Source organism: Diachasmimorpha longicaudata, chromosome 1 (genome assembly GCF_034640455.1).
Source record: "Diachasmimorpha longicaudata isolate KC_UGA_2023 chromosome 1, iyDiaLong2, whole genome shotgun sequence".
Taxonomy (NCBI): Eukaryota; Metazoa; Arthropoda; class Insecta; order Hymenoptera; family Braconidae; genus Diachasmimorpha; species Diachasmimorpha longicaudata.
Genome location: NC_087225.1, coordinates 9,984,489 through 9,998,069, shown reverse-complemented (window position 1 = coordinate 9,998,069; position 13,581 = coordinate 9,984,489). Strand labels below are relative to the sequence as shown.

The 13,581-nt window shown below is 40.1% G+C and overlaps 4 protein-coding genes across 9 annotated transcripts; 3 read left to right on the top strand and 1 right to left on the bottom strand.

Moving 5' to 3' along the window:
• Window positions 1–235: 235 nt before the first annotated feature.
• On the top strand, window positions 236–3,011 carry LOC135160537 (cyclin-dependent kinase 1). Its single transcript, XM_064117185.1, has 4 exons — window positions 236–544; window positions 765–1,060; window positions 1,194–1,513; window positions 1,868–3,011. The coding sequence occupies exons 1-4, from the start codon at window positions 508–510 to the stop codon at window positions 2,109–2,111; spliced, it is 897 nt and encodes a 298-aa protein (XP_063973255.1). The 5' UTR covers window positions 236–507; the 3' UTR covers window positions 2,112–3,011.
• A 567-nt stretch (window positions 3,012–3,578) lies between these two features.
• On the top strand, window positions 3,579–6,274 carry LOC135160554 (apolipoprotein D-like). Its single transcript, XM_064117207.1, has 5 exons — window positions 3,579–3,732; window positions 4,180–4,299; window positions 4,675–4,801; window positions 5,086–5,181; window positions 5,527–6,274. Exons 2-5 carry the CDS (start codon window positions 4,180–4,182, stop codon window positions 5,991–5,993), a joined length of 810 nt encoding a protein of 269 aa, XP_063973277.1. The 5' UTR covers window positions 3,579–3,732; the 3' UTR covers window positions 5,994–6,274.
• Window positions 5,827–10,777, bottom strand: LOC135160173 (eukaryotic translation initiation factor 2-alpha kinase-like). 2 transcript variants are annotated; one of them, XM_064116423.1, is made up of 5 exons: window positions 10,640–10,777; window positions 10,370–10,493; window positions 10,173–10,247; window positions 9,919–10,045; window positions 5,827–9,853 (listed from the first exon to the last, which is right to left on the bottom strand). In XM_064116423.1, the coding sequence occupies exons 4-5, from the start codon at window positions 9,946–9,948 to the stop codon at window positions 7,220–7,222; spliced, it is 2,664 nt and encodes an 887-aa protein (XP_063972493.1). In that variant the 5' UTR covers window positions 9,949–10,045; window positions 10,173–10,247; window positions 10,370–10,493; window positions 10,640–10,777; the 3' UTR covers window positions 5,827–7,219. The 2 variants fall into 2 exon arrangements, with proteins under 2 accessions (XP_063972493.1, XP_063972485.1); XM_064116415.1 differs by lacking the exons at window positions 10,173–10,247; window positions 10,370–10,493 and having other exon boundaries at window positions 10,640–10,775.
• Window positions 10,778–10,943: 166 nt separating this feature from the next.
• LOC135160620 (dynein axonemal light chain 1-like) lies at window positions 10,944–13,495 on the top strand. 5 transcript variants are annotated; one of them, XM_064117364.1, is made up of 4 exons: window positions 10,944–11,241; window positions 12,263–12,459; window positions 12,670–13,183; window positions 13,305–13,495. In XM_064117364.1, exons 3-4 carry the CDS (start codon window positions 12,707–12,709, stop codon window positions 13,476–13,478), a joined length of 651 nt encoding a protein of 216 aa, XP_063973434.1. In that variant the 5' UTR covers window positions 10,944–11,241; window positions 12,263–12,459; window positions 12,670–12,706; the 3' UTR covers window positions 13,479–13,495. The 5 variants fall into 5 exon arrangements, with proteins under 5 accessions (XP_063973434.1, XP_063973422.1, XP_063973442.1 ...); XM_064117352.1 differs by lacking the exon at window positions 10,944–11,241 and adding an exon at window positions 11,494–11,632; XM_064117372.1 differs by lacking the exon at window positions 10,944–11,241 and adding an exon at window positions 11,682–11,857.
• The last annotated feature ends 86 nt before the right edge of the window (window positions 13,496–13,581 follow it).

Below are 13,581 nucleotides of genomic sequence, written 5' to 3'. Positions count from 1 at the left end.
TCTCTAAAAACAGTTCACAACAAAAACAAACTTTGTGTCATTAATTCAATTGGGGAATCACTACGAGAATTATTGTTAATACCCATTGCGCGTTTGTTGTTAATTTTAATAAGCGATAGGGTAACTGGGCGACTGACAGTGACAGATTCACAAAGTGACTCTCTTTAATTTTGTCATCTTTGGAACTGACTCTGCAGACTTTTACTCCAGAGAACTCTGATATTCGGGCTTTTGACAGATGTCCCAGATTTCCCATTCAAAAAAACTGAAATAAAGATCATTGGCCGAACCAATTCATTCTCAATAGCCAATGGTAACGCCCCCTCACAATCCAACATGGCGACGGCATTTGAATTTTGAGCGTTACGAACGGTCAGCGTTCGTGCAGGTGCATGCACATCCCGCCTATTCAGTCCTCATTTCCCTCAGTGAAAAGTGGAAAAAAGTGGTGTTATTGGGGATTACAATTGAACCGACGAGAGCCTGGTTCACAGTGAGATCACCAGGATGGAGAACTTCACGAAGGTCGAGAAGATTGGCGAGGGTAAGTGCCAAAAAAACGTTTCTTAACACCGGTCCTGTCCCTCCCCATCGCCAAAAGCTCATCCCCACGTGCATTTTTCCACAATTTTCATTTTTCCTCGCCAATTCATGACTTTGAAGAGCACAAAGCTCGGGAGAAGGGTCTAAGCCGTCTTTTGACAATTTCCATGGTAGTATCGCGAAACAGAGGTTCTGACGTTTTGTTTACTTGTGTTGCGAAGGGACCTATGGCGTCGTCTACAAGGGGAAACACAAGAAAACTGGGGAAATTGTTGCCATGAAGAAAATTCGTCTCGAGAGCGATGATGAGGGCATACCATCCACAGCTATACGTGAGATTTCGTTGCTGAAGGAGTTGAAACATCCGAACATCGTGGGACTGATTGATGTGCTCATGGAAGAGTCTAGACTGTATCTCATCTTTGAGTATCTCACGATGGATCTTAAAAAATATATGGATACTCTGGGGAGTGAAACATTAATCCCTACCGAGACAGTTAAATCATATTTGTACCAGGTGAATACTTTAAACTCGAAAATTATTCACTGGAAGCAATTATAAAAACCGCTGAAAAGGAAATTACTTTAGCAAGGAGTAATTTCAAGGGAAATTATAAAAGCATCATTATTAATAATCATATTTATTCAAGATTACACGAGCTGTGCTCTTCTGCCACACACGACGAGTCCTCCATCGTGACTTGAAACCCCAAAATCTTCTCATCGACGCACGTGGGGGAATAAAAGTCGCTGATTTTGGTTTGGGAAGGGCATTTGGTATTCCAGTGAGAGTCTACACACATGAGGTCGTTACCCTGTGGTACAGAGCCCCAGAGATCCTCCTAGGCACCACCAGGTACACATGTGCCATCGATGTCTGGAGCATAGGCTGCATCTTCGCTGAAATGGCGACGAAAAAACCATTGTTCCAAGGGGACAGTGAAATTGATCAATTGTTCAGAATATTCCGGTAATTTAATCTTCATCTGATTTAATTATTTTCCATGGAATGTCATTAACTTTAAAAATATCCTCTATGCCCTACACAAGTAGAACAGCGTTCCACTAATGAAAAAATAACCAAAACACTTGAGTACGCTTTAATATGTTGATAAGAAGCACTTTAAGAGGAAAATATGGAGATATTTCTAGTTTCTTACATTTCCTTCTATACTAAAGCTTTACTGAATTAATTCTAGAATTCTTGAACTAAAATCACTACCATAACAGAATTTCAGAAACAACAGTAAGGTCAAGAGACATGCTAAACACAATTATGCATGTATTTACTATTAATTAATTATTTTGTGTTAAATTTATGCAGTGTCTTGAAAACACCTACTGAAGAAAATTGGCCTGGTGTTACTCAACTAGCGGATTACAAAGCCACATTTCCCAACTGGACGACAAATAATTTAGGAAATCAGGTGAAGCCGCTGAACGAGAAGGGTCTCGATCTCCTCCAGGCGATGCTCGTCTACAATCCAGAGAAACGTATTTCAGCACGTGCAGCTCTCGAACACCCGTACTTCAAGGATCTAGATCTCAGTAAACTTCCGCCGACGTGATAAGTATACCAAGGAAGATCATGTGGTTTTGGATTCTCTGGGACAACAATCTCCACACTGCTTCGTTCACGAGAATGCCTCTGTCGTTTCTCTTAACTTCACAATTCGATTTTAAAGTGTAATCGTTAAATACTCCAGTTTGATTCCATGTTCACGTCGATATGTTTACTATTCTCCACAAGTTTTATTATAATTTAACTGAATCGCACTTTGGTGTATCATTATTTTTTTTTATTCGATTTGATTATTTATCTTGATGTCGGTTCATTCGAGGGTTTTTCTACAGGTTGATGACTCTTCGTATTCTTCTCGAGGTGAAAATTTTTGGTTGAGATATTTTCTGGACATGCCCTGGAGGATGTTTTTAGAGGAAATGGTTCTGGGTGGATGGGGTCACTGAGGATGGAGTTTTGTGTAATTAAATTACAAATGCAATAGAACTTTAATGAAAATTCGCTAGAATTTTAATTTTAATAGAACTTCAATGGAGTGCCATAAGAACGTGAACGAAATTTTACGATAAATTGAACCGAAATTTGAAATCTTAATGGATTTCAATTTCAACGAAATTCTAAAGAATTTCTAGTAAAATTTCAATGTCACTTCTGCAGGGTTTCAATACAAATTCATCTACAAAATCTTCTACAGAACATGGCCATAAAATACTTTCGTACACGTCATCCCGATTGTCTGTATAATACACATTCCTATCTTATTTTAACACTCATACTCACAGGGCGTTTCATCCAATGAACTTGTAAATATTTTGGATGGAAAAATTTGGAAAATTGAAAATTTATGTAAGCAACGAAACCATACGAGTGTTCAATTTTTTACATGTGACACATTGATTGTCTGAGAGGTTGAAAAAATAAAGAAAAATAATATAATGTTTCTAGATCAGATTACTCTCATTAAATTAATTATGTAAGTCGTTCATAGGTCTTCCCTCAATAGACGAACGAGACTTTGCGGGAATGCAGAGTGTCGGGTCAGCGGTTCGGCATGCGTCATACAATTTTCTTGTTATCAGTGAGATGTAATCATTTCGTTGAAAGAGCTTGCAGTGGGAAAATCCAGCAGCCAGATTTTTTCGTCGTCATGATTTTTGAACTGTCTTCGTAAGGAGTTGTCCCATGGGAAAAACTCATAAAACACTTTCTTATTGAGATTTCGGCCGCTACAAAAAATGTCCTAATGTATTACCCCCTAGAACCACCCACTATCGAGATAATCCTAGGATTAACAAGACCCAAACTTCCATTTGTTCGATGAGAAGCGGGAAATAAGTCCTCTTCAGGTAGGAAAATCTCCGGATTCACTGAGTGAAATTCCGAAAATTTACCTCTGATTTCTATATATTTTCTTTACCTACAAAATAAAATAAAATCATCTAAGCTGCATTGTTTGTTCCAAAGATATGAAAGATTTGAGAAACTCCACTTTACTGATCCGGCTCTATTCATGCTTACTGTGACGCCTTTCGGCGAACGATTCATCATTTCCATTCGGATGTGGTGATTCCTTACGATGAGGGGAGAGGGAGGGACCATTCTTATAAAACTCAGCGACGCTCAGTGCCTGTTGACAGTGGCAATTTACGGTACGGACGTACATCATCGTAAGTTTTACTACACTTCTCTTTTTTTTTACCGAGGGCAAAATTTCCGTTGCGCAAAGAAATAAATTCGCTACCACTTCATATTTATTCACGCTTTCACTTTTCTTTCTTAATTATTATCTAAAGTTACAATGTTTCATTGATATTTGATTGCGCCCATATTGTCTCTTGGACAGGGAAAATGAAAGTTAAGAATTTTTACTACTTTCGGAGTTTTTTTTTCAAAATCCATTATCTTTTTCCAATTTTTGGCGATGAAAATCCGCCGACATATTCAAGACTTGAAATTGCTCTCATGAGATCGTTCTCGGTCGTTGCTCAGGGCCATATCCGTGGGCTGAAGGCGAGCGAATCGACTCAATTGATCCCTCGCGAGGATAATTACAAAACCGGTTGTTTGACCCTGTGGAATTCTGTTATTGTGATTGAATGATTGATTTTCGACAGATGGTTTCACTGGGGAGTTTTGGAGTCCTCTTGGGAGTTTTGGCAGTGGCCAGTGGACACTCTTATCACATGGGGTCATGCCCCACCGTGGAACCCCAGCAGGGATTCCAAATGGGCCGGGTAATTACTAGAAATAGTTCCATTGTTATAATGCGAATTTTTTTTATCTCTGGGTTATAGAATTTTTATGGAAGCTGGATACTAAATATTCCAAGAAGGAGATGGATTGGCGAAGACTGTCGAGGGTTGTCTAAGCATCGCAGAGTAATATTTCTGCTTCCACAGGAATTTCTACTGTCTTTAGAGTTTATTCGTAAATTATTTTATAAGGCGCATTGACAGTCTATGAGGTATTCATGCTAGATGAATTGCCATTTTTTTAGCCAAATTTAGTAGACAGAATTTGGCACATTTGTCAAAAAATAACAAAAGCTGTTTTTGTCGCCCAAAAAATTTTACGCTCATAAATTAATGGGAAAATAATTTTATGTGCAGTTCCTAGGCCATTGGTACGTCATCCAGAAGACATCAACAGCCAGTAAATGCATCAGCTATAATTACACACGCGGAGATGAGCCCGGAGAGTATATAATCACCCAGGACTCCAATCATCCAATCCTTGGTAAATTCCGTCCATTCATGAATAAATAAAATCCAAAGAAACTTGCTAAAGTAGAAACAACTATGAAAAACTCACAGTACACCACCGAAAAAATCGTTCAACAAGAAGTTGAAAAGAAAAAATATGTTGATGACTTTATGAAGGACTCTGTGTGAGTCATGCGTCATGCAGGCTCCAATGAATAAGGACTGTTATAACCGCGACCGATTAAATGAATGAGTTTAAAGTGGTTTATTGTTAGTTGCTACTGTCGCAGTTGATTCACATTTTTTTTTTCATTTCAGGCCTCACGCCACTGAAACATGAGTACCATTATACTGGGGAGCTCACGGTTCCCGAGCCAAGCACACCCGGACGCATGCAAGTCCGTTTTCCACTGAGTAAGTTTGATTTAATAATTACAGTTTTATTACTAATTCTATTTTTATTATTATTGACAAGATTAGAGAAGTTTTTCTAACTCCAAATCCTAGGATTCTGCCTATGATTTCTACTTGACGGTGTCGTAAATATTTTCAAACGCACTGAAATATTTAGAGGACAAATTCATTCACTCATTTCATCATTTAATGTGGCCCAAGCACTACTCTAGAGAAAGTACTTGGATATCCCAGCAATATTTTCTGTATTTCCTGAATTTCCTCGCGTTCAATTACCCACTATTTGTTCGATTTTCATCATAAATAAAAAAGAGAAGAAAAAATAAAAAACACCTCGTCTTCCAGGTGTGGCTGGAACAGCCTCTCACGTGGTTTTCGCAACCGACTACGACACTTATGCAGCTATTTTCACCTGTCAATCCCTGGCCTTTGCCCACCGGCAGAGTGCAACCCTGCTCTCTCGCACGAAGGAGCTCGAAAAATCGACGATTGATGAAATCAGAGCAAAACTGAGTCGATTCGGAGTTGATCCTTTCGAACTCAGTATCGTTCCTCAGACGGGCTGCGACACCGGAAAAGATCCTGTGGATATCGACATTAACCCCGGGACCTTCAGTGCCGAGAACATTGGGAAATTATTTAAGAAGGCTGGGGAGAAGATTGGAGACGGTGTTGAGTGGGTCGCCAACGCTGGGAGCAAAGTTTATCACAAGATAGCGGGGACTGAGGAGAAGGAGAGGAAGCCCACCACCACAACGACACCCCCCAGTCACGGAAGAATTGAGACTAATGATGTGGAATGGATCCCGTAAACAATTCTTTATTAATACTCTTTTTTTTTATAAACAACTGATTTCCATTGTGACTGATTTTTAGCTGAAGGAGAAGTGCGAATTTTCAATGTTTTGTCATTCGATGTTTCTAGCATGACGTGACCTTTTTTTTTATTTACTTGCTTGTGAAGATAATACTTTGGAATAGTCTTATCACCAGAGATTAGAAGAGAACAAATATTTTGGATTTTGGAGAATATTGAGTGATTGTTAATGGAACGTAATTGAGATTATGAATAAAGATTTGTATGGTTGCTGTATTTCGTCGATTTTCTTGGGGATCTTTAATGAATACAAAACACTACCTATTGCAGAAATCATTGACCTTCAATGATCATTATATAATCAATAAATACTTTGAGAATGCAAAGTGGTGATGTATCGCTACTGAGATTACAATCGATTTTGCCATTTTTATTATAAAAAAATTAAGTTATGTCTGGGCATTGTATTGTATTTACATAAAATGTGAGGACAACCTCGTCGTACTCGCAAAAATTCATCATAAGAATTTTCATTAGTGAATACCTTAAACATCACTGGAGTGTTATAGTCATTCCCCATTCTCTCAGCCTTAATCTATAACTGTCACAACAGTATTTTTTAACTCCTAATTGGAACTTAATAATTCATACAACCGAGGAGTTCGACGAACTTAAGAATTAAAACTTAACATTTCTAAATTTAATGCAAACTCTCTGAACCCGTATGCCATTCTATGGGAGGGAATAGTAGAAATGAGTCAGAAAGTTTATGTTGAGCCTGTCGGAAATAACATTCGAACCGTTTAGTTTACATAAAGTCCAAAAACTTCTTTTGTGAAATATTTCCTGGATTTTTTCTCAATCCCTTCTTTTTCAAGCTGATCTCAGAGAAAAACCATTCTCTAGAAACTGGGAACGATAAATCTTCAAAAATATTAACTACATGTGATCCTGCAAATATTTCAAGAACTGTTGAATGTAGAGAAAAATCATAAAATATTCTTTCTGAACAAGAAGACCACAGTATCCTCTCTTCTAGTCCTTTCGCAAAGTAAACTCTCAATACATCTCTTCAGAAATCATCTCACCAACAAATTCCTCTTGCAAAAATCTTAAGATACTCCCTTCTCTCCTCATTCCCATGAACATTGACATGTCCATTCTCATAACGATTAACATTCATTCTTAGATTCTCTCATAATTGTAAAAACCCACACCCAATTAAGACGCACTGATATCCCAAGATTCTCCACTACTACTATTATTAACCGAAGAATGCCGACTAATCTGCGGCAAATCAAAATGCCACTTGCCTTCGTCTCCCTCGTTCCCGACCCTCCATTCACTCTTCGCTAACGGGGGTCTCGCCTTAATCCCCAGAGTGGTCGGTCTCTTTCCAGGGTTTTCATCGAGCATCATTCTGAGAAGCTCAATCGCCTTGGGATGTTTCTCCCCAAAGCCCTCCGGAAAAACGGCCTTCCTGAGATCCAAAATAGCCAGCATTCTTTCCATATCAGTCCCAAAAGGGCTCAACAACTCGAACAAGATGATCCCCAGAGCGTAAATATCTACCTTATAATTATAAACCTGTCCATTCATCTGTTCAGGGGCCATATAGAGGTGTGTACCCACATGTGCCGTGTGAAGACCATTCCCCACCCCCTCAACCTCGGCTCCATTGGGAGTGCGGGGCTCCTCCCAGCCCTCAGTCATAGCAGTAGCCAGTCCAAAATCTCCAATCTTGACTTTCTTATCATAGGAAAAAAATATATTCGAGGGCTTTAGGTCCCTGTGGATGAGTCCATGAAGATGAACGTACTCAACGCCATCCACAATCTGCTGGAAAATGCTCTCGACATTGTCAGGATTTCTGTCCTGGGTCTGACGCTTCATCCACTCCCTGAGGCTCTCCCTGTGACATAGTTGCATCTGAATGTACAAGAACATCCGAGGGATTTTCTTCGAGGATTTCTGCCCCAGCATGAGAGACAGGGAGGCCTTTCTCTTGTCCCTCTCACTCTTGTCAGTTTGATCGACAATCTTTTCAGAGCAGGTATTCCGAAAGACTATGGACTCAGAATCATCTCCAAGACCATTGTCATCATCTCCCCTGGGATAATTAATTGATTCTGAAGTCTCCGTGATTCCAGCAGAGTCATAAATCTCCTCGGTTACGGCAGAGTCATCACTTCCTTCGTCGAACACAATGAAGGACGATTCGTCGTTCACTTTGTTGAGCTCTAGTGCCTCGAAAGCCGAATCGACTGATGATTTTTCACTGTTTGGGAGATCGATGCAGACAGATGCACTTGGCTTCGATGGGGTCATCGATATCTCGGAGGGGAATTCGGAAGGGGAAAATTTCTGTCTATTTATGTACATGTCGTCGTGCTCTTCCTTCCAGCCAGCCGGGGGGCACTCCAGCCAGGCGTGGAAATATCGAACAATGTTCTGATGGTCCAGGTTTGCTAGGGCTCGAACCTCCCTCATGACTCTCTCCCTCGCGTCTTCGTTGTTCGGAAGGGTGATCCTCTTCACCGCGTAATTCACGTGGTCAATTTTCTTTCGCGCCTCGAAGACTACACCATAACCACCTTTACCTAAGCAGTCCACTGGATCGAAGTCTGTCAAATATCTGGATACGAATTCTCCTGAGCATTCCAGTACTGGAGGTAGCTGGGGAGGAGCTTCCTTCGGGGGTAAGGGCCTCTCAACAATGAGAGGAGGCAGTACTGCATCTTTGACCCGAGAGGTGGCATTAAGAAGTCGTTGGGTCAACATAAAATTCAAAAGAATGGCCGTTGTGATGGAGATTATGAGGACCTCCTTCCACCAGTACCATAAAGAGACGATTATCACCTGAACTGGGGTTTCCTCGGAGTAGGAATCGTCCGGGGGTGGGTCCAGCTGGGCAGGAGCCCCCAGAAGAGGAGCATGGCTCTTGTTGCACTGGTTGGAATTCTCCTTCTGCAAAGTCTCTCTACTGTGCAGGTAGAATCCATTGCCATTGATGTATTCCGAGTTGTAGAGGACTGAGAGGGCTGTCGAGAGGGAAGCATCCTCTTGGCGGATCGCCAAGGCTGTGTCAGAAGCAGGATACGGGCGCCAAGGATATGTTCGATGGGGGCTCGTTGTACCTAGTAGCTTGACATGCTTCGTGTTCTCCTGAATATACAGCTGGCGGTCGTGCATCGCCACGTAGATGTCCGGACTCGCCGTATATTGACTTCCCCAATTCCGCTCGGTGCTCTCGAACAAATTCAAGGACGTCAGTCTTCTGGTACCATCATCATCACTCTTCATTCGCTCTCCATGCTGTCGCCACACTGACACAATCGGTGAGTCCATCTTGTACTGCCATAGCTTGCTCTCAGGGCTGGTCCTATTTACTGCCCAGATCAGACCCTCTGGAACGTTCACTTTCAGCACAATATTCTCCACCCATTGGAGCAATTTATTGTTGCACTTCTGGTTATCGTAGGGAATGAGCTCAAGTTCATGCTGTCCAACTGAATAGTTCCATCTCTCCTGGCCTGTTCGCGGTTCTGCAGCTCTAATAGTATCTTGAAACCTTCTGACCACGAGGACATCCTGCCCCAGGTATGTCTCGTTCTCCGTCATGTTCGTGCAGCTACCCTCGTGACAGTGGTACAAGATCTTCCCGGATGAACTGGAGATGCCATAGGTCCGAGTTTCCCCAGACCCAGAAAGCACTAAATCATCGGAATAACGGAATGACGAACGTAGGAGCTGCTGAGGGGTGACTCGCAGGGACTCCAAATTTTCACCGTCAAACTTGTAGAGCCCTCCGTTCAAGGAGGGAATCAGTCTCACCCAATGACCGTCGTTGTTTAACTGGTGATAAGAATGCAAAGGAATTTAGTTACTTTCGACAATTTGCCAATCATTTTAATCATTACCTCCCGCTTGTGAATACTGGATGACAGCATTGGTTTATCCTGAAAATCGACACTCCATTTCTTCTCTCCATTCTTATTGAGATCGAGAGCCAGTAGATTTCCATCTAAAGTGCTGATGAACACCAAACTGAAGCAAAGCCAGATATTAAAAATTTAGAAAATGAGAAAGAGCTGGTTTCCCAATGAATCCCTTTCTCAAAATCCCCCCAAGGACTCAAAAAAATTATCTAAGTGTTCGGTAAAAACATTGATACCTTAATCATCATCTTTTAATAATTATTCGATAATGCGGAGCGACACAGGATTTGTCGTGAAGAATAAGTTGGTATCTGTTTAAATTGCCCGCCACAAAAAAATGGAAGGTCAAATAAGACAATTTTCATTATCATCGTGAAAGAATATTGAATGGAGGTTTACATTGTTCAGAAATTGATCTGTTGACTCTATCTACCTTTCCTGCCTCTTTAAGCCCTAGGGATAATGGACATCACTATCTTTTCTTTATTTTCGGGATAATTAGTTCGATTTGCGAGGTTCAAATGGTGGCACAGGTAATTCATGAATTATTCAGGTGTCTAAAAAGAAGACTATAAAATCTATAAAATCTGTTTCGAACAATTCACGGAATCCCTAGTACATCAGAAAAATCAGAATTGGCCCATTCGTTAATTTTCATAAATTGTTAGACCAATTAGTAAACAAAGTGCTTGATGCAAATCACCTGGACGATGTTTCATCAGACGTATCAGGTCCACAGACATTAAGGGCTCCAATATTCCCGCCGACGACAACACTTATTGTCGCAAAAACAGCGAGCACCAAGTGTTTTCGGCTTCCAATCCATTGTCGCATGTTTTCAAGTTCACAATCCACCCGATTCTTGATTACTCGAGGAGCCCAGGATATCGGCTTGCCACACTGACTGGACAGTCACGCATTCTTCGATTATCTTCAAGACACCTCACACGGATCACCTCAGATCTGATTGTTCGGGTCAGTTCAACAGTAAATGAACTTGAAAAATAACTGGAAGGAATGAAAATTGTGAAAAATCAGCTGGGGTTTGGTTGGTTTGCTTCATGTACTGCACTGATGTTTACCAGATGTTGCACAAATTTATATGTAGATAGCCGACAGGAGATTCCCTTTTGCGGTTGAACAAACCATCTCAGCATGAGAGTTCTGCCTGTGGCACACAGATGTCACTAGTCCCTGGGTCAGGCGACTAACGCGAATGTTAGTCATGATCCCAACGGTAAGAGGTGCCACGGTCGATTTTGGCAGCTGCGGCGCCAAAAAAGCTCGTCTATGGATAGCCAATAGGTGATTATTTTTCACAAAATGAACTTATTCTATTGTTGATAATAAGTTTGCGCCCGTTTGCATTGAGCTTCAAATGTTTCGTTAATTTCATATCTTTTTTTAAATAATTGATGGGACTAGGTACCCCTGTGTGCCACAGGCAGAACCCTCACGCTCACCGGGTATCTGTTAATCTGTAAATAGTGACATCTGTTTTCCTTTGAGATTTTATTCTAAATTTTAAGAAAAGAAATTTGAAATGACACATTTCTATTGAAGCCAATACAATTATTGTCTGAGATTGCCATCAACTATCGATCGTTTCACTTTTCACTTGCGTTTATATGTAATATGCTGCACGTAGAGTCCTTTATGTATAGAACCACCATTCAATAACGATTTATTTTGAGAGGTAAGAGATCGCCATAGGCAACAGCTGAAAACAAGAATTGAACATAGAATCTTACTTTTATCAAGTACCTTCGCAAGTGTGTCTTCATTAGATCATTTGTGTTGACACTTGGGATGCCAGTATTCAAATCTTGACGAAAATTCATCAGGAAGAATTTTTCTATACCTAAACTTCCGGCATTATGTTTCAAAGTGACCTATCATTCGACAGCCAGTAATAAAACCGGTATTTTAATATGTTTATTATCTCAGCTCATCAGTCAAATCGATGAAAGCGATTGGGCTGAATAGAACATAATTTATCATTGAAATCAACTTGGGATCACATTATAGAGATTAACAAACATATTTTTCACATCATTAAACACTGGAGAGGAAATTGCTGTATGATATTGTTGAGTATCACAATCAGAAACCGTCATTTACGATTTCAATGGAGTCCTCCAATTTTTCACACATCATGTATTACACAGGCCCTTTAGGCACACTAAACCCTCTAAAAAATGAATATTTGAGGGCATGACACAAAGTAGAATTTATTTAATATGTAAGAATTTTCAATTCAAGTACATGTCGAGAAAAATATGTAGAAGAGCCCAATTATATCTATATACTCTGTCTTATGTTACAGGCAATATTCATCCTTGTTAAAACCGCCAGAACAAAGGAATCTGCATCAGTGACATTATTGAAATGCCCCAGATCGTGTGGCTTTCTCGAAATAACTCATTCACTTGAGAAGTACTATACGAGTTAAAATGTATAAATCATCCTTGCTGTGTCCCGATTCGCTCTTTTCTCCACATACATGGCTACGTTTGTGAATACGTGAGTAAGATACTATTCTATTTTATAGTCTGTTAAAGGAATGCCATGTAACGATCTTCAAATATTTTTTTTTGTTCGATATAAAGCACAATATGATTCAACAAATTTCAATCGTCGAACGTGTGACTGGAATTGGGTGAAAAAATCAAAATCAAAAATCAAAAATACAAGATTTATTTGAACAATTTTTACTTTGTGTACATTTGACAGGATGTAAGGGCAATTAGAAACTTCATTTGTGATCTTCATGTCCGTGGGGAAACCGACAACTTGTAAAGACGCTCTGCGACGATGGGAGGAAGAAAATGGACAAGAAGCTTCTTCAGCCACAGAAGTGGTTTTGAGCTTTCAGTGGCCACCAATCGAGAAAATGGATAATTCACTTTCAAGTCTAGGGAAGTGTGAGAAACTTTCATTATCAACTAATATTATTGAAAAAATATCCTGCTTAAGTGCACTGAAGAACTTGAAAATTCTATCCCTGGGACGGAATTTTATTAAGGGTTTCACGGGCTTAGAGGCCCTGGGGGAAACTTTGGAAGAACTGTGGATATCATACAATTGCATTGAGAAAATGAAAGGTATTCAGGCCATGAAGAATCTACGTGTTTTATATATGTCAAACAATCAAGTACGAGAATGGAACGAATTTATGAGGCTTCAAGAATTGACCAATTTGCGAGAATTATTATTCGTCGGAAATCCACTTTGTGAGAGTTTCGAGGTGAGAGAAATTTATCAATTGTTCCGATAAGAGGTTTATCAAATTATTAATAATTTTTTCTCATTATTAATTCATTTACCTCGTGAGATAAGTGTCATCTGGATGATGTGATGTATTTTAGACTGAGCCTTGGAGAGCAGAGATCGCTCGGAGGCTCCCGAATTTGGAAAAGCTTGAAGGAGAACCAATTATCCACACGGAAGATAATTCCTCCACCCAGCAACCTCAACCATCTGGGAAATATGAAATTCCCGTAACGAATTCTGCTAAACCCAGCGACGATGTTCCCACATAAAAAGATTCCAAATTCAGGTTTAATATTCCAATCTTGGTTTTGTTAATTGAAAATTCCCGGAGCTTGCAATCTACATCCCGGTCATTTTATTACATTTATAAGA